Source organism: Corvus hawaiiensis, chromosome 1 (genome assembly GCF_020740725.1).
Source record: "Corvus hawaiiensis isolate bCorHaw1 chromosome 1, bCorHaw1.pri.cur, whole genome shotgun sequence".
NCBI classification, from domain to species: domain Eukaryota; kingdom Metazoa; phylum Chordata; class Aves; order Passeriformes; family Corvidae; genus Corvus; species Corvus hawaiiensis.
The window spans coordinates 68372156-68391742 of NC_063213.1; the positions used below are offsets into that span (position 1 = coordinate 68372156).

A 19587-nucleotide genomic window follows, 5' to 3' on the forward strand; every position below is an offset into this window, starting at 1 on the left:
GCATGGACATGGACGCCTTCCACTAGATCAGGTGCTCAGAGCCCTGTCCAGCCCGACCTGGAACACTTCCAGGGATGGGCCATCCACAGTCTCTCTGGGCAACGTGTGCCAGCAATTTACCACCTTCATTGTAAAAGCCTACTTTATATGTAGTATAAGCCAACCCTCTTTTAGTTTAAAACCACTACCCCTTGTCTCAGGCTTATTACTCGCCTATTTTACCTCAACCTTCTTGTAAGAATTAACCAGCTTCAAAATCCCCATGGGATGGAAGAGTTAATTTATTGTGTTAGAATGGGAAAAAGGCCTCGCCAAGCAGAATCAAAATGAGGGCAAAGCTATAACCCTGGCTGTCACACAGAGGAGCTCCAATGGACAGGTATTGGACATGGTGAACTCATCTCATCTCCTGGATTTTCACAACAGCACAATTAAGAAGGTACTGAAGTATTTCACTACTACTCTGATGATGGATCCATTCAGTTTTTGCGGTGCCTCCCTAGCACAGCCTTGCAGAAGGGGCCTTGCTTTTTCTCCCTCAGCTCAACACAACCTCAAAGCCTGAGCTGGATGGATTTCCAGTGTGCTTGCCCTGGAGAGCTCTTTGAACTCACATCTCTCTTGTTTCCTTATTTAAGGGTACAATTTCATCATTTTTTTCCTGCGGCAGCACTGCCTGAGGGAGTTCCTGCCTCTGCACCATTCCTTTGGCTGTGTCAGTACCATTATTTGCAGGGTCTGACTGGTTTCCTGACTGAGATAAAAACAACCGTTAAATAAGGAGTGGGGAAGAAATTCCGTAAGCTGATGGTGCCTCTGATACAAGAGATGTGGAACCAGATCTTGAGGCCAAAGCTGGGCATGCATTTAAGCTGACCAAAAATGCCCCCTCCTGGCCCTTCTTTCCCCCTGCAAGTGCTTTTGCAGCTGTGCAGCGACTCAGACAGGAGAGCTGATCTAGCTGAATAACTGTCTCCTTGATTTTTTTTTTCCCCTGGGTTATTTCTTGGGCTTGCTCTGTTCCTAGATTTGGGATTCACTCCTTGACAGATGTAAGGGGAAGGAGAGAGAGGAATAAGTGGCTGGAGGTGGAAAGTGCTGCTTAAACCAGATGCTGGATTTATGTCCTAAGATGCTAAGTTTATGGCCTATGGTGGCTTGGCCTGAGGTGCTTATATTCTGCAAATCTGGCATCTTCCTGACACAAACACCAGCCTCCCTTGAGAAACTGCATTATTTATTTGGTTTTGCTAGGAGGTAGTTCTGTCTGGGAGGTTAGGGCCTCTCCATAGTCCTTTGTCGTGTACTTTCTGTCCTGTGTTGACTGAAATCAGAGGACCTGATTTCCACCCTGTGCTGTGGTGCACCTTTTGCTATTGGCTGCCCATGTGAAAGCTGAGTGTGGCAGATGCAACTCAGCAGGCCCAGGCCAAGAGCTTTAATGGAATTTATAATTTTGTATGGGTTTAACAGGCATGTCAATCTGCAAACGAACAGAGAAATATTCTGCTGGTTCCCTTACTTTCGGTGAAATGGAGAACAGGATGTTCCTGATCTTACCCTGTCCATTTCCAACCATTAAAGACACATTTTTGGCAATTCTAGATGTTAGGAATGAGACCATTGCTGTGAGTAAAAGCTAGCAGCAAGGCCTATATTATGAATATATCATGCAAGTATGCTTTTTATATTTATGATTTATAGCCCTTTCCAACATGTAAGTAAAAAGCACAAGGCCACGCAGAGTTGTAGAGGTGAAAGGTATATGGTCATACACAGAAATGCAGATAGATTTGTGCATGGTAATGTTCTTAGGCTAAAAAATTGCTTAGGACAATGACAGCTGGAAACTTCAACTCAGGTTGCAAATTAAAAAGGAGCATAGAATTCCAAACTGGGTTACTAGTGGGAGACGGTTCTCATAGCTGCTGTCTGTAATGAGAAGCATCAATGCAAGAGGAGGAAAGGCAAGAAACATGGACAGAGGAAGAAAAAACAGCAGAACAGTTGAAACATGGCTTCAGTGAATGAGGATGGAGGTGTTCCTTGTAACATGGCTGTGATCCCTCCTAAGAAACTGTAAAAGGCAGTCGCTCAGAAAATTCCATGCAGGATTCAGGGGAAATTTGGCTTTGGAAGACATCTAGGCACATAGGAATGCTCTAGCTGAAAAATGTCAGAAGTTGGATGCTATCCTGATCATTTAATGTTGATTTTTGGTTTTGTGAGAAAAATAAAATAAAACAGATGGGCATAGATTTCTGTTGCCATTGTGATTTCTCTCATGTCCACACATTGATCTGCTTTAGCTTGGAATCCCGCTGTGCCTATGTAATTCTACAGCACGTGCATTTGGTCAAGTCAGACCACAGGCAACATGAGATCATGTCTGCCTGCAACTGACTGTGAGAAACACAGCCTGAAGTCAACCAGCGCAAAAAGTGATACAGCCCCTCTTACTTTGGTTTAAATGGAAGGTCATCTATTAGAAACAGGTTAGCACGCAGGAGGATGCCCAGGACAGCTACATGTGTTGCTCTGTAGCACAAGGCACATCTGTGTGCATTTCACCTGTGTTTTCTCATGCCTTATTTTCCACCTGCATTTTTTCCTATGTGGTTTTGCCAAAGTTCCTTGCTCTTGAAATAGGCTTATTTTCATTTCAGCTTTGGTGGAGCAGGCAGTGACTGTACCTGGATCAGGTTCACTCACCTATACTATCTGCTTACTACTGCTCTGGTTCCTCTGATCTTTCAGAGATGTTCAGCATTATAACTGCCATTTTTCTATTCCAGTTCCCTCTAGATAGGATTTTCTTGCCAAGAGTGAGGGCAGAAAATTGATTTAGTTTGTTTTAATATTTTTTAAACCCCTGAATAGTTGAGAAGGGCAAAACTGGCCTTAGTGTTAAGGCTACTCTGCATCCTACACTACTGCAAACAGTGTAAGCCAGCTAGCCCTTGCAGCTTGTCCTCTCTCTTCCCTGTTAATCCAGTTATTACACAAGCATTCATGTCACTTGGTAAATGTTAAGGTGGAAGGCAACAACCCTGACAGCAATTTATTTCCTCTTTATTCTTTCTGTATATAGTGGCAAGATTGACAGTGTCTCATAAACTGTAGATGAGAGAAGTTTAATTTGCAGGGTAAACTTCTTATTGATCTAACCCAGGTCTGATTACTTGAAGTGCAGAAAGCAGATTTTGATCCTGCTAAAAGATTGTTGTGCCAGACCGGAAGAAAAGGGAATTTGAACCAGAAAGGACAGCTGTGAGGCCCCAGAGTTTACATTTTCTGTTGTGAGGATTCTCCTTGGGAAGGAGGATCCCCGCAGCCCAGTCATTCACCCGACATTCTTTGTGTCACATTGCAGGGGAGTGGACTGGGATGTGCAATTATTCAGCTTCCACGAAATGAAAAAATACTAGTAGTAGGTCTCTGAGAAACACTGAGGAACATTGATCCCTGTTTCCCTATTCCCAAACACCATGAATTCAGCTATGCTCGGACTATAAAGTGATCATTAGCAAATGCCTGCTCCAGAGAAAGTAATGCAGTGCAAGTGTGGGTGATAATGAGAGCGGTGTGCTGCCTTGGAGGACGTTTGCTGAAAAGGATCCATATGCCAGTGGCACCCTCAAGGCAGAAGCAAAGGACTTCTATTGGCCAGGAAATGGCTGAAGATGGTGAAACAAGATGATGCTTCCCCTTTCCTGGCTTATGCCAGAGCTCAGCTGTTGCCTAGGATGTCACTTCTATCCCTCCCATCTTCCCTGCTGTATCAGCAGCAGTCTTTACTCTTTGGGGCTTCCTTTTCAGCTCTCTGACCTCACTCTTTGTGCTCCTCTCCTCAGACTTCCAAAGCAGCAGTTTGATCTGGGGTCTTGCTCACTTTCTTCAGGAGGCAAAATTCAGGACAGCCTTATCTGCCAAGGAGCCCTAAGCCAGGCTGGAGAGAGCTAGGAAATCAATCCAGCTCTAGTAGCAGCTTGAGAGCAAAAATCCTATTAGCATGAACCATATCTTTCAGGATGCTAGCACAGAACATAAAACCTAACACCATGGAGTTTCTGTCACAGCTTTGAATGTTAATATAAGTTTGTGTGTATCTAGAAAGTATTTGTTTTATTGTTGTGAATTTCCCTGTCTCCTACCATTTTCCAGGGGACAGAGGTATTTTCCTTTGCTATGCAGTTTCTCCTAAGGAAAATGAAATACATTGCAGGGCAAGTTCTGTGACAAATGGTTTCTGGTCTATTTAGACACCTCTGCCCTCAATTCATTCTTGTGCTTGTTCATGCTAGACTGAAAAAAATGTACATTTTCACTCTATTTTTGAAGAAGACTACTTTAGGTCACTTGGTATTTTTGATGTCTAAGTTTTGCAGACCAGGATTAATCTATATAATAAGCTTTTGGCTGGTCAATTTTAAACAGATTTTAAAAATAACTTTGAAATACAAGTGTCTTCAAATTACCACTGGCAAACCACTTATTGTTCAACTTCCCAGCAATGCACTGGCTGTGTTGGAGAAGTCCTGAAATTAATAGGTCTGGAATCTGTGAAGGACATAAAGTCCTTTGCAAGTAGACAAGCTTCTTGTAGTTATTATTATAATAGCCTGCTATTATATACTTGTTAGCATTTAAAATTTCGTGTCCTGTCAGAAAGTCTGTGTTGTCGTTTCAACCTTCTGGAAACTGGACTGAGATTGAATTGAAAATTACACTCTCTTCCCTCACAGCCTCTCACATTTTTATTTTTTTTCCCACACATGGGTGATTATTCCAGAAGAAAATTTCTATTGTTAAACACAGAGCTTTGATGTGACCAGCTAATTTTGAAACTGATCAGCAATTATAACAACAAGGAAAAATAGCTTTGCCTGTTCTTTCCAGAATAAAAAGAGACTCAAATATTCCTCTGTGTCCCTTTTTCTTTTATTTAGTTTGAAGAAAACGTTCTGGATGCTTGCCTGTTCCTGATGGACAAGGCAGAACTGGAGCTCTCTGGTCGTGGAAACCCAATCAAAATCTGCCGTGTTGCCTCAGCAGTGGTATGTAATGGATGCCTAATATGTGTCAGAAGGGACTCATAAATCAAAGCCGGGCTGATTTAACTGGCCCTCGTGCCCTGATGTGCTCTCTACAATGCACAACAGATCAGTTGTCCATTCTGACAATTGTGCATTCTGGAGTCTGACATTGCATTTCTCTCCACTAAAGTTCAAGCAACTTCTGTTGGCTCATCGCCTTGTCCTGAGAATGGTGCCTGACTGGTGGGAAAACCACTTTCAGATGTTGTGCTCCAGGCATAAGCATTTCTTATGTGGCAACGTGCTTATTTTCCAGTAACTGATACAATTGAGAAAACTATTTCTGCTGTGGATAGTGCAGTGGCATGATGGGTGGAATTTTGGATGGGGAACTGAGGGACTTTATGTGGACTCCAGTGCTAACCTCAATGGGGTCTTAGAACACTGCAAGGGTGAATGTTGTTGTGCCTGATCCAAGCCCCAAATGACCTAATCAGGCTGAGAACAGTTATATAAGTGGGCTGCTTTGGCCCCAGAAGAAAACACTGTGGGAATTGTCCTCTTAAACATGAGGTCCACAAAACATACCCCACTCGGAATGAAAGCACCTAAAATAACCAAGGAGAAGACTTTCCAGACCTCCATTCTTTCCAGTTGCCAGGCACCAGGAATCATGTCATGGGTGCAAGAGCAGTCCCATCCCTAATATTTGAGATGCTAGACTCATCCAGGATGTGGAACACAGAGGCTGAGTCCTGTCTTTTGCCTTATTAGAGGTCTGAACCGATGCTTTCTGCTTCCCAGAATAATACTCTAGTCATTGAGCTAGAGTAATTAGATGTTCTCCCGAGCCAGCTACTAAAATAGACTGTCCACAAAGCATGGCTACTGGAGATAGATGATCCTTTAACCCATTTGTTATAGCATTTGCCCAGGCTTTAAGAAAATGAACTCTTTGTCTTAGATGACATTGAAGTGGGATCTCCAGCCTCTCAATCTTGCATGTTAAATAGAATAGCTTCAGCAAGAAATACTGAGAACACCTCTACTTCTCTCTGTCTTTTAACATTTCAGTTAGTTCTTTCACCCCAGATATCAGGAATACAGCTTTGGACCTTTGAATAGAAGAAGGAATCAAATGTGGTTTCCTCATTCCTGAACTAGTAGATGTAAAAAGTCCCTCATGTAAGGACTATGAAAGCCCCCAGGACAGAATAGCACAAAGTTTATGAATCCAAATTGGGCTTGGATAATTCTTAGGTTTTGAGCCACTCAAACATTTTAGAGAGGTGGAGGAGTTCACCATTTGAAATCCAGGACTCAATACACTTTAGGCCTAATCTGCAGAATTAGGCCATAACTGGGTGGAGGGTTTGGTCATTGAAATCTGGAACTGAGTAAGAAGTCAGAAAGAGGTTCTGAAGTCCCACCTGTGTTCCTTAACCCCATTCCTGCTCAAGTTGAAATGTGGTAGAGCTGAGTTAGTCTGAGGACATGCCTCTCATGCTGAAATCCTTCTGAGGCTTTCTGGTGTGGCAGAGCAGGTAGAGTCCCTCTCTTCTTCCACTCATTCCACTCAGTTAGAGTAGAGCCTGAAGATCAACATGCTGTCCTGTCCTTGAAGTGATTCTTTTCTTGGCATGTTTCCTACACCAGTGAGATGGGCACAACCCCTTAACCCTTTGGTTATGACTCTGAATACTTATCTCTGTTCAGTCCTAGAGTTCACAGGAAGTCGATTTTCTAATTATAAAACAGTAGTTAATGCAGCCAAAAGCTTTTAAATGAGAACTGTGATTTATTTGGCTGGCATGTAGCTGTTCCACATTAGCATAATTAAAAGGTACAGAGTGAATGAGCTTTTTGCACAGCCTCAACTGGCTTGGTTCAAATTGCAGCTAGGAGATGTATTGCTCGTTAATGCTTATCAGTATAGCCATTAGTCAGCAAAACTCTTTGCTTTGTCTAATCTTACCAGAGGAAAACTTACACAGCAAATTCCTTCTTGTTTTCATGTGTACCAGACCAAAGAAATTAGTTTCTACTCTAAAAATAGCAGTAGACTGGTTCTCCTTTCAATCTCCTGTAAATCAGGAGTGATTTTATTAAAATCTCTGGACTGATATGGACAGAAGAACAGATGATGGAGAGAATACAGCTTAATATTTCTGAGGCTTGCTTATCAGTGTATAACTGATTGCATTTATTAAAAGTACATAGCAGTAAGCATGTTTAATGTTAATAAAACTTGTTAATTGGCAACATGGATACTCAGCGTGGTGATTTAATTTCAGATTTAAGTGTCTGATCTTCATTCAGAATTGTTCAGCGATGGAGAATCCATGGCCCTTAAGATTGTCTTATTTATGTCCTACCTTCAAAATGAAACACTTCTATCTTACTTTCTAACCTAAACTTGGCTATATTCACTCTCTCCCATCCTATCGGTCTGCTGGGTTAAGGAGGTTTTTATTATTCAGTCTCTGACATCCCTAATGCTCATTTCCTTTGATTTTAGATTAACTCCAGAGATGATAATGGTGTGATAGCTGGATCCTGGAATAATTCATATGATTATGGTGTTGCACCTTCAGCCTGGACGGGAAGTGTGGACATTCTCTTGGAGTATTACAGTTCTAAGCAACCTGTCCGATATGGCCAATGCTGGGTCTTCGCTGGTGTCTTCAACACGTGTAGGTATCAGTGAGAAAAGCTCCAAGCTGCTATGTGGTTCCTGCTTAACAGAGCTTTTAGGTAAACTTAACTAAAATACTTCCTAGCTCTGTGCTGCTCAGGAGTAAACAGCAGAGATACTTAAAAATACATGGCTAAAATAGATGGTCTTTAAATAAACCTCTGGTGTGTCCTTCAGGTCAGATGCTCATCCACATAAAACTGTTAACTATTTATTCGTTCAGTGAAATGTATTCAGTGACTCAGGAGGGTAAGTTTGTGAGAGAGAAAGTTGAGTCCTTCAGCATAGTCCACATTGCTGTCAAGAATTCTTAGATGGACAGGGTGCTTGTCATCTAGACCTAAAATATTAAATTACTACCCAATATGGAATATTGTGATCATGTTTCTGCTCTAGAAAGGCCAAATCTCACCTGCTGAAGACTGCTCCTAGGAAAATTGAGGTGCACTGTCCCTGCACCTGTTTACTGAGCACTGTTAACATTTTATATGGAGTTTATGAGCCAGAAGAATAGAGAAAACAATGGCCTAGTTTGTGACTTACGTAGTGCTACAAAGTCTAAACACATTTGGTCAAACAAGAGTTCCAGTGTTGCAGCAAACAGAGTGTTGCAGGTCATAAAAACCAGTGGGGAAAGCAGCATTGGGTTGGTCCCATATTTTGACTGTCTAGCACTTTCTAGCAACATCATCAGCTAATAGACAGGAACATACTCTGTGGCCTCCTCTGGAATTTCTCCAATAGGTCCTTTCTGTGCTGGTGACCCCAGAGCTGGATGCAGCACTGCAGGTGGGGTCTCAGCAGAGAAGGGCAGAGGGGCAGAATCCCCTCCCTTGGCCTGCTGGCCACGCTGCTTTTGATGCAGCCCAGGATACAACTGGCTTTCTGGGCTGACAGCACACATTGCCTGCTTATGTTGAGCCTCTTGTCAATCAGCACCCTGAAGTCTTTCTCCCCAGGGCTGCTCTCAATCACTTCTTCCCCAGGCTGTATTTGTGCTTTGCCTTGACCCGTGTGTAGGACCTTGCACTTGGCTTTGTTGAACCTCATGAGGTTTGCACAGTCCCACCTCTCCAGCCTGTCCAGTCCCTCTGGATGCCGTCCCTTCCCTCCATCCTGTCAACTGCAGCACACAGCTTGATGTCTTCAGTGAACCTGCTGAGGGTGCCCTTGATCCACTGTCCATGTCACTGACAAAGATACTGAACAGCATCAACACCTGAGGAGTGCCACTCATCACTGGTCATTGACCATTAGACAGCAAGTCTTTGAGTGCAATCATCCAGCCAATTCTTTATCCACCAGTTGGTCCATCCATCAAATCCGTGTCTCTCCAATTTAGAGGCAAGGATGTTGTATGGGACATTGTCAAATGTTTTGTGCAAATCCAGTTTCTTTCATATATCTGGAGAGGTTTCTTTTTTGATTTGGGAAGGTGCTGGCAAATGCTTTGTCCTTCAACACATGAAATGTTTCATTTTATTCCTGGTGCAGTGGGATAATGAGCAATCACCCATATCCAAAGAACCTGGGTGACATCTACCTCCTTCACTGCCTGAGGCTGCATGGTCTCTACTTGATGCTCCTCAGCCTCTGCACAACACAATAGGTTCAAAAAAGTTCATACAAATGTTTCTTATGGATGCAATTCCTCGCAGTGGATTCCATGGGCTGCTTTGTCTTCTCTGCCCGTTGCCTTATCCGGATTTCTCTAGATCACAGACAGACACATACACTAGTTCTCCCACCTTCCCCCCGCACTTGCCCTGAATCACCACTACTCAATACTTTGCCTGCAGGCCTCTGTAAAACTGGGGTGATGCAGCAGAGGCCCGGAGCCTCCTGTGTTGAAGGAAGAGGCATATTTATCTGGGGCAAAACTAGACTTGGTTTGCTGACTAAGTTACTCAAGTCAGAGACCTGGCACTTTGCACTGCTGCTAAGATTGCCAAAGTATAAAGTTTGTTGAGCATTATGAAATGAAAATATTGTCCAGTGGCTGACCTGATGATAGCCACTGACACATCCAGCTGCTGACCACTGCACAGAGGACAGCGAAGGTCCAATCAATCATGTGCAACTATCAGGGTTGTTTTGAGGTGTTTTTGAGTCTCTCTCAGCTGCCAATATTTTATCATTGTGACCAGTCCAGCTTTCCAAGGTTACTATATTGTACACTCCAGATACTCATCTGATAAAAATGCAAAAACATTCCAAAAAATGGTCATTAATCTTGAAATTGTCAGACAAATTATTTCCAATGAGCCCTGATGGCTCATGTGCTGGAAGCCTGGGAGGGCATTTGAATTAAGTTTAATCAATAGGTACATATGGTATTGGATGCATCCAGGTAATTTGTCATCCAGGAACTTGGAATGAATGTGCAGTGTTACACTTCATTGGGAGTCACAGTAGTGACAGTAATGAATACACATAACGCAGCAGTAGCAGCAGGGCTGTTCAACTCTGCAGCATTGGAATTATTTTTAAGTAGGATTTTCAATATAAACCTTTTTCCTTAAAAAACCCACAAACAGCCCCACAAAAAATCCACCCCAAAAACCACCACCACCACAAACCAACAAAAAAACCACACCCCGCCCCTCCAAAAGAAACAAACCCAAAAAAACCCCAAAAGAAACAAAACAAACCCTATCAACCACCAAAACCCCCTCACCCTCTGTTTTCTCCCATACCATGTTGGCTCCTAAATTGAAAGCCAGGAACTTTTTTTGGCTGAGACAAAAAATGTCATCTGGAGTAGCTGAGATGATGTGTCACCCCACAGACCCACTCCCCTAACCTGGGGACGTGCTCCATGCCTATTTATCAGCCAGGGTACACAACAAACACAGAAGCCTATTGATGCACTCTTGCAGACCACAGACATAGCTGTAGCATTTCCATGGTTTTTCCACATTTCTTAAATTTACCGCTTGTTAAACGGTAAGAAGGGTCATGAGTGCTTTATTGTGATGGTGTGAGAATTAGGGCTAGGGGCTTTTTTTTGATCCTCCTTTTAAGGTCTTTTATTGGGAGGGACTATCGACTCCAAAATGTTATTACTTAGTGGGGAATATGAATTATGTAGTACATTTTATTCAGATTGTCAAACCTTGTCATTTCAGTTGCAAATAATGCAGCTTTTCCCCATTGTTATCAATAATTTTCTGCTTTATTCTTTGTGTTCTCCAGATCCCTTCTGACAGCAGACATCAAACAGGAAAACTCCAAATCAATCAAAAGGAGATACTTTTTTATTACTTTTCTTTTTAGCATAATCTCATAATTCTCCTGAGTTACTGATACTAAGAGACCTCATATGTTGTGTATTTCTTGCAAGATCAAACTTCTTTTTCTTTGTATCACATTTGGTCATGCAGCTGACCCACTGCACCCAGATTTGACCTGAAATTCTGCAGTGTGGTCCCTATGAAAGGCTGCTTTAAAACTATTGGTAATCAGATGCTTTGGTTATAACCATTGTACCATTACATGTTTTTAATGCTCATCATTTTGGGACCAAATAAAATATTTGGCATGTGCAATATAAAAACAGGAGAAATTATTTGGGTTGATTTGACTGAGTTTTCCCATTTTATTCTGGTTATTAATATTTCTGTCCTCTCATCCTGTCATCCATGAACGCAGTCTTCGTATTTGCCCTTCTCAGCATACCTCTGTCTTTGCCACAGTTCTGAGATGCTTGGGGATACCTGCAAGACTCGTTACCAACTATTCTTCTGCCCATGACAACAATGCCAATTTACGGCTGGACTTCTTTCTGGATGACGAAGGAAAAGTGGACACCAGACTTACAAAAGATTCTGTCTGGTGAGTCCTCCTGGAAAATGCCTTTAATGTGTCAATGATAAAAGTAGTAAAAAACATGATGGCAATACCTATGTTGTATTTATTTCTCTGTACATTGAAGAACACTGCTGGCTGGTGTGAAACAGAATGAATGGATTGTTGGTAGGCTGACTAATATGAAGCCCTTGTTGTGTAAACAGGCAAACCCTGGGGGATCCTGCTATTAATGTTACCATACATTGCACATTTAAGCATTCTGAGAGCTGGAATGGGCTTGTGCTCCTTACAGACAAGCTGTTTCTAAAAATGGAAGGGGGTAGAATGGGCACTTCTATTCTTCTGGAGCCAGGCTCCAAGAGGTACCTCAATATCTATGGAAAAACACCCTTCTTGATCTGCTTGTGCCCAGTTTCCACATTTGTAGACTGGTATTACTTTGTGTGCACACAGCCACTGTTGCAAAGAGGTGCTTTCCAAAATAAACCCAGTTCAGCTGAAAAAGAAACAAGTCAAGGTATCATACAAGATACTGAAATGCTATCACCAGATTTATAAAATGAAAACTCCCTAGGGCCGAGAGAAGGAGTTTACACATTCTTTTTGAGAAAGCAGTCCTCTAACTGGCACTTCAAACTCTTACTGTCTTCTGTCTGACAGGAGAAGTATAGCATGTATTGATTATATGCTGTGTGGGATATTGGCCCTCAAGCCTCTCCTCGTCAGAGTGAAGCAGTGAATGTGACCTCTACATTCCTATATTCAGGAGATACTTGTCCTATTCAATGTTAATATACCTGACTTGTGTCAGTGATATCTTCAACTCATTAGCAGAGCAGCTCATCGGCCTGTTTCATTAATAACTTAATCTGTGGAATTCTTTGTATTAAAAACTGTAATAAACCCACTATGTGGTAGAGGAAATGACTGAACCTGTTGCTGTGACATCTTTTATGTGAATTCTATAATCAAGAGAAAATCTAAGGAAAGCAGATTCATTTACATGTGACACTTGTGTCACAGCATGACAGAATAGTTGAGACTAGAAGGGACCCCTGAAAGTCCTCCAACCCTCCTGCTCAAAGCACAGTTAGCTAGACCAGGTTGCTCAGGTCTGTGTCCAGTTGGGCTTTGAGTATCTCCGAGGATGGACACCCCATGACCTCTCTGGGAAACTTGTGCCTGTGCTCAGCCATTTCCACAGTAAAAAAAAGTGTTTCCTCATCCTCAGACTGATTTTTCCATGTTTCAGTATGTGCCCATTGCTTCTTGTCCTGTGCTTGGGCTACTGAGAAGAGTCTGGCTCTGTCTTCTTTCCTTCAACTCCCTAATCAGGCATTTACACACAAGGATAAGATCCTACTGAGCCTTCCCATCTTCAGACTGAACAGTCCCAGCTGCCTTAGTTTCTCCTCGTGTACAGTCTGTGTTGAATCAGCCATTCCTTCCAGGTTTCTATATCAGCAAACTTGCAGAGGGTACAGCGGGTCTCATAACCCCGGTCATTAATGAAGCTCTTAAATGGCGTCAGACCCAGTATCGACCCCTGGGGGACACAACTAATGACTAAGCTTCAGCTGGGGTGATCACTACTGATCACAGTCCTCTGATCCCAGCGTTTCAGCCACTTTTCAATATATCTTGCTGTCCACTTGTCTAGTCTATACTTCAGTGGTTTGTCTATGAGGATGTTCTGGGAGATGACGCTAAGGTCAAAAGGGCCAACCTCCATGCACTGGTCTCTGCTTTGTCCTTTCCGTCACTCATTTCATCAGAGAAGGCTCTCAGATTTGTCAGGCACAGCTGGCTGCTTGTAAATCCATGCTGACTATCGCCAATCACCTAGTCCTTAATATGTTTGGAAATGTTTTCCAGAAGAACTTGCTCTATAACCTTCGTAGAGATCAAAGTGAAGCTGACAAGTCTGTCTCTCCCTGGATACTCCTTCTCTCTCTTGAAGAATAGAGCAATATTTGATTTCTTCCAGTCTGCAGGAACTTCTCCAATTACCATGATCTTTTGAAGATAGATATGAGTGGTCTTACAGTAACTTTGGAAAGCTCCCTCAGCATTTTTGGTGAGATTACATCAGATTTTCCATCAGATCCATTGGACTTGTGTGTGTTCAGTTTGTTTAACTGTTTTCTGTCTTGTTACTTGTCTAGTTTTCATTATTCCAAACCTCCACACTGGTCCCATGGGCTGTGATTCCTGAGGGCAAATCTTAGCAGTAAAAACCAAGGTGAAGAAGGTATTGAATGCCTTCTCCTAATCCTTTGTCACCAGGTTGCCTGTTCTGTTCAACAACAGAGCCACATTCTGAAGTCTTCCTTTTGACACTGATGTGCTTGCATTACTTGCTGCTCTTCACATGCCTTGACATACTTTGTTTGCTCTGTTCTGGCTTTCCTGTACCTGTCCCTGCATGCTCAGACAGTTACTCTGTATTCTTCTTGGTCACCTGTCCCTGCTCCCCCCTCTTTTTTAAGCACCATTTTTTTATGTTTAATTGGGACCACCTTGTGCCACTTTTGGTTGTTTTTCTGCACACAAGGATGCACCATTCTTAACTTTGGAGGAGGTGGTTCTTGAAAAACAACCAGCTCTTCTGCATCCATCTCCTACCCAGAACTGCCTCCCATGGGATTCTTCCAAGCAGGACCTTAAACACGTCAAAGCCTACTCTCCTGAAATCCAGAGCTGTGGTCCTGCTATTTGCCTTGTTCCCTCCTATTAGTACCCTTGGGCAGTTTTGCATGTGGTTTGTGAGACAGAAGGACCTCAACATGTCTCATGGGGCTGGTCCTTTTATGACTCATAGAGCTGTAAAGGAGAAGTCTTCTATAACCTACTCTACCTGTAAAAGATATGAAACAAGACCCAGTGACTGGGCTAGTCAGTGCTATGTCCATACACACCCAGTAATGGATCATTGCTGCGCTTTAGAATTTTCACTGTCTCACCCCTTCTCTCCTTCTCCTAACCCAATCTTTGAAATTCATCTCACCAACTTTTGAAACTTCCTTTTACTTCCCTACCTCTCTTTTTGCCAGCTGTTTCCAAAGACTTCCTAATTTAATGTATTTTTCTCCCTTATTCTTTTGGGACAGGGTCAGATTATCCAAAATCATCCTAGCCCCACTGAAATCCATATGCAATTTTATACTAGCATTTCATCCTTCCATCCTGCATTTGCTTTTCTTTGGCTTGATAACTTCTCTAACTGCCTTGTTCATCCTTTTATCCTCCCTCTGCACTTACTAGTACATGGTGCACATAACCCTTTGGGCATGACTTAATATATACACCTCTTTTCATTTCTCCTCTGTGTCCTTTCTTTTCATTACTCTGTAACACTCCATGGTAGCCCACATGCTGACTTCTAATGACTTGTGTCTTAACCCTGATTTTATTTTTAATGTCTCTTTTATTTCTTTTTTTAAGAGGACAAGCTTGAGGTATTTATAATGATATTTTAAAATGCATTTCTCACTTTTATTTATAATCTCTTGAAAACTGTAAGCAAAGCCCTTTTTCTTTATTAATATATCATTTCTATTGTACTTGTACTCTAGCCTTGTACTGCTGGAGCTGATCTGTCTTCAGGTCTTAAATACTCTCAGACTTCAGGGATACTTGGAGTCAGGATTTTTAGTCCAATCAATCTCTGAGTGTGGGCTCCCTCTGAATGTTATCTGACATTTATTTATTTTTATTAAAGATCATCTTCTCCCTCAGGATAGGAAACAACAACACCACCACCAAAACACATATACAAAATTACACAGGCTTTGCAAAAAGTTATTTTTATAAATCTGGCTGGATTTGGGGCCATCAGTACTGTCTGTTCTCCTTGCCTTTCTTAATGATGATATAAAGACACTTAAAGAATATTTCTCTTGGATGGGAATCAAGACTCACTCTTACTGTGAGGTCCAAGCAAATAATCGTCAGTATCTCAGCAGAAACTTACTTGGTATCACCCAGCCCCATGGGAGTTCCACATCCAGACCTGTGGAGAAAGCCCTTCTGAGACCTCTGCTCTTCAATTTACTTCCAGGTCACTTTGCTCTAATTTCTCAGCAATATTATCAGTGCTCCTCTCGACCTCAATGCCTGAACTTGTTAGCTCATAAAAGGACAGCAGCTGCTTCTAGCATATGCCTGTCCCCTAAGCAATATGAACTACCCTTCCTGAATTGTCTTCCAGGCATAAAACCCACCTGGCCATCTTTTATTAATGTCCCCATTGCTTTGTTTAGTCTATCTGTAATTATCTCTGTAAATATTTAATGGTCACTACATTGATCTCTGTTGCCATTCTTGCTTTCTTTAATGTCTCAGGCTTGCTGTACAATAAAAGAATTACAGAATCAGTTGGACAAATTATGGTCATGCGATCAGCTCCTCAGCTGTGCTCAGTTCTATAGAGAAGTTTCTGCTACATTTGGAAAGGCAAATGTTTCCCTCACCCTCCTTTCCTTAATGCTCACTGCTTTACAAGCAGTGTCTTTCTGTCCATTCAGATTCCATATCCTCACGTGTATTTGTTATTTGCATGGCAGCAGACCTAATGCAACTGCCATCCTTGTGTGTCCAGAAACCAGAGAGAAAGGTCCTGTCCCTAAGACAAATACAGAAAAAAATCTAGAAAAACTGCGTTACCTAATTGCAGAACTGAAGTAGATCTGCCATTTCACACACTGTTACCCCCCTCCCAGCCTTGTTTTTATCATCTTTTCCTTTTGCGTGCTCTTCAGGTTCTTCTTTCACAGAATGCAAAGCCAGTGACACATCTGACTTTGATTCAAAGCGAACCAGTGAAGGCTTCAGGGCAGGGATTGTCTTTCTCATATGTTGGCAAAGCAGTTTTCAAATACCCACCTTCCACGAAGTTTGTCCCCATTCTCAGGTAGCCCTCAGCAAAGTTCTGTGTGCATGATTCAGCACTGAATACTCTCAGCAGCATCAAAAATTCTCTGAGCGTGCGTCATTTTCCTTGAATAATTCCTTTTTCTGTAGTGCTGCTTCATTAACTCTCCTAACTGACAAGTTTTACCCTGATCCAAGATTTCATTTCCACTTTGAAATGTCTTGTTAGACAAGCTTCAGATCCTTCTGACTCTGCTCCATAGCTGGTTTTCACCTATTATTAATGAAATGGTCAGAGTTTAACAATCCCCATTTTGGTTGCTAATATCATTGCGTGTACTAGAGGCTATATCAGCAGCTACACAGATGTAATTTTATTCAGATCTGCTGTAGGATATGTACAATTTGCAAGCAAAATTGCCCCTTTCTCTACTCTTTCCTTCTTTTATTTTTTTGCAGTAATGAAATTCAAACATTTTGCAGGCTTTACTGCGAGACCCTCTTTCCAGATTATTTTTTCTTCTTGCTTGTGCTCTCTCCCTTGAGCGTCGGTAGCATTGTAGGAAGTTACAACATCTGTCTGTCTTTTCTGCTCATCTTTGAAACACCCAGGGCAGACTGTGATGGTGCTGTACCGGTTTTTAAATTTTCTTGAGCATCCAGCCAGGTGAGAGCATTTTAACCCTGAGCACCTAGATGAACTACTCCCAGAATTTTACCTTTTGGGTCACTGTCCTGGGCCCTAAAGACTCGGGTTGGCCCACAGTGGTTGTAGGTGGGTTTTATGAAAAGATGTATGTTTTAGGAGATCTGACATCATGTACTGGCATGACACATGGGGAAAAACTTATAAGGAATCCACAGTGAGGATAGTTGTAGAAAGTCTTTTTCTCAACGAACATGGAAGCCAGCTGAGCATGCTTGTTTTGAGCCATTAAAACAAAAGTACACACTGTACATTGTGGAGTTGATCCTGAATCTCTTAATAAGAGACACCAAAGCTTCAGTCTGGATAATTAAAAAGCAGACCATGTTTCATTGGCTTGAAGATTGAAAGTTTGCTTTAGCAGGCAGATTGAAGTGGAGGTGTCTGGCTGGAAAGGGATTCTAGTTTGTGTAGCTTTTCATATACCCCAGCAATCTCCAAACAGTGGCATATTTTCTGAGATATCTACACTCAGAACACATTAGAAGAATCAAAAAAGCTTCTTCAACTTGCAGTCAGGAAACTACAATGAAGGATTTTGTCTTTCAGGTTTTAACAGATAGGTACCACACTTAAACACCTAAAAATCTGTTCTCTTAAAAGAGTCAACTTTTTTACTCCTGAATTGGAAAATGGTGTTATTTAAGCAATGCCAGGACATAAATACACAGGATTTGTTTTGGTCTGTGTGCTTCTTTCCAAGAATTTAATATACTGGTCCCATCTCTTGTCTAAGGAATTATCATTGCTGGAATGAAGCTTGGATGACCAGACCTGACCTTCCTGTTGGTTTCGGAGGATGGCAGGTTGTTGATGGGACACCTCAAGAAACCAGTGATGGTAATATTGATTGAAGTCCTCCTTAGCTCACTTTCTAATGTTTGGGATCTCTGTTTCAAACAATGAGCTGATAATAGCTGAGCCAGTGGCACCTGGCACCATATGGCCAGCGACAATTTCTTGAGCCAAATAACCATACTTGCCTCAGGGCCTTCTCCTGCTTTGTTTTGAACTCTAAAATAAATCTGTCCTTATTATAACACTGCTGCCTGGGCACAAAATCCTGCATGAGAAAGGCCCTGTTTGGTACAGAAGGGATGTAATCCTGTTGCCAAAGAGGGCTTCTAACATTTTAGAGTACCTATACAGGAGCCTGATCAAATTAATTCTCCTTTATGTTATGAAGCCCTAACTAAAATTCAAGAGCAGACAGTCGGCAGGAGAGAAAAAAGTGAAAAGTCACTGTTGTTTCTTCCCAGTCCTTAGTTTTCCAGCCCTTAAAATATAAATTCTCAAATTTATAGTGAGATCTTTCTCAGCCTGTGGTGTACCTGAGTCCTCCCAAAATTATCTGTTTTAACCAAAACCAGCTGTAACTATATTTTGAGCACTTGAGACTTACAGTGGATGTTATAGTGCCATTAAAGGTACCAAACCACCAGGTTGTTCCAGACTTGAGTCTGTGTTAACTATGGAGATGGTAAAAAAATTAAGCTTTTTGCTTCTTGGTCGAGAGTTTCTGTAAACTATTAAAAGAGTTCTTCAAGCCCCAAGAATTCTTTTTCTTTGAGAAAATATAATATTTTTACATGTTTTTAATGAATTTAGGCTCTCACTTTGTCTCTCTTCTCCCCATAGGTATGTACAGGTGTGGTCCAGCCTCAGTTCAAGCCATTAAACATGGTCACGTTTGCTTCCAATTTGATTCTCCTTTCGTCTATGCTGAGGTACATATGAGAGAATTTTTACTGCAACGAATGATATCAGTGAGACCATAGCGAGACAAAAGATAGGGCTCCACTGCAATTTATGGATTGAGAAGTTACTTCATGTATGCTTCATGTCACAGAACAATCTCATCATTATATTTTGACATGCAGGCCAGTAGGTGTGATATGGGTCTGACGAATGACAGAGATTTCTCTAATCTCTTCCCCAATATAACAAGAAGAAAAAGCTGCTCTGACTTCATTGAAACTTCAGACTGTGGTCATTTTTCCTTCCAAGATTCAGCTATGCTGAATGAGTCACTAGCTCTAGCTGCTCATCCTCTTTGCTCACCACATTCCTTTTGGCTGCTGTGGGCCATGGAGATCTCACATGGGTGATTTGACTGACAGATCTGAGAGGGAAATATCTCAGTAAGGAGATAGAAGGCCTGGTCTGGAGTTTTAACTTCTTGTATCACCAGAGGAGGCATGCCCAGAATCACAACACTGCAGGACAAGTTTCTCTCTAATTGAATTGTAAATAGCTTAGGACAGAAAAGAATAAAGATATTTTATCTGTTAAGCATTCCCCTCTCTATTTCTAAAGCTTTTTGTTACAAGAAATGTGTAGCAGTGGTCTCCAAATCTGAATGACCTCTCTGTAGCCTTGTAAAGTTTACACTCTCTGTCATTCTGGAGCTGTGAATAATAAAATTCATCTCAGCATATGACTAATTTTAAACATGAAATTTCAACATG

General features: G+C 41.8%; 1 protein-coding gene across 4 annotated transcripts in view; it reads left to right on the forward strand.

The window, feature by feature from the left end:
* Positions 1-19587, forward strand: part of F13A1 (coagulation factor XIII A chain) — a 61341-nt gene that overhangs the window by 27387 nt on the left and 14367 nt on the right. For all 4 annotated transcript variants that reach the window (XM_048309847.1, XM_048309839.1, XM_048309834.1 and 1 more), the window contains exons 6-10: positions 4950-5057; positions 7555-7729; positions 11427-11565; positions 17856-17959; positions 18758-18846. In XM_048309847.1, the coding sequence (XP_048165804.1) occupies positions 4950-5057; positions 7555-7729; positions 11427-11565; positions 17856-17959; positions 18758-18846 (615 nt within the window). The remainder of the gene's footprint in view (positions 1-4949; positions 5058-7554; positions 7730-11426; positions 11566-17855; positions 17960-18757; positions 18847-19587) is intronic.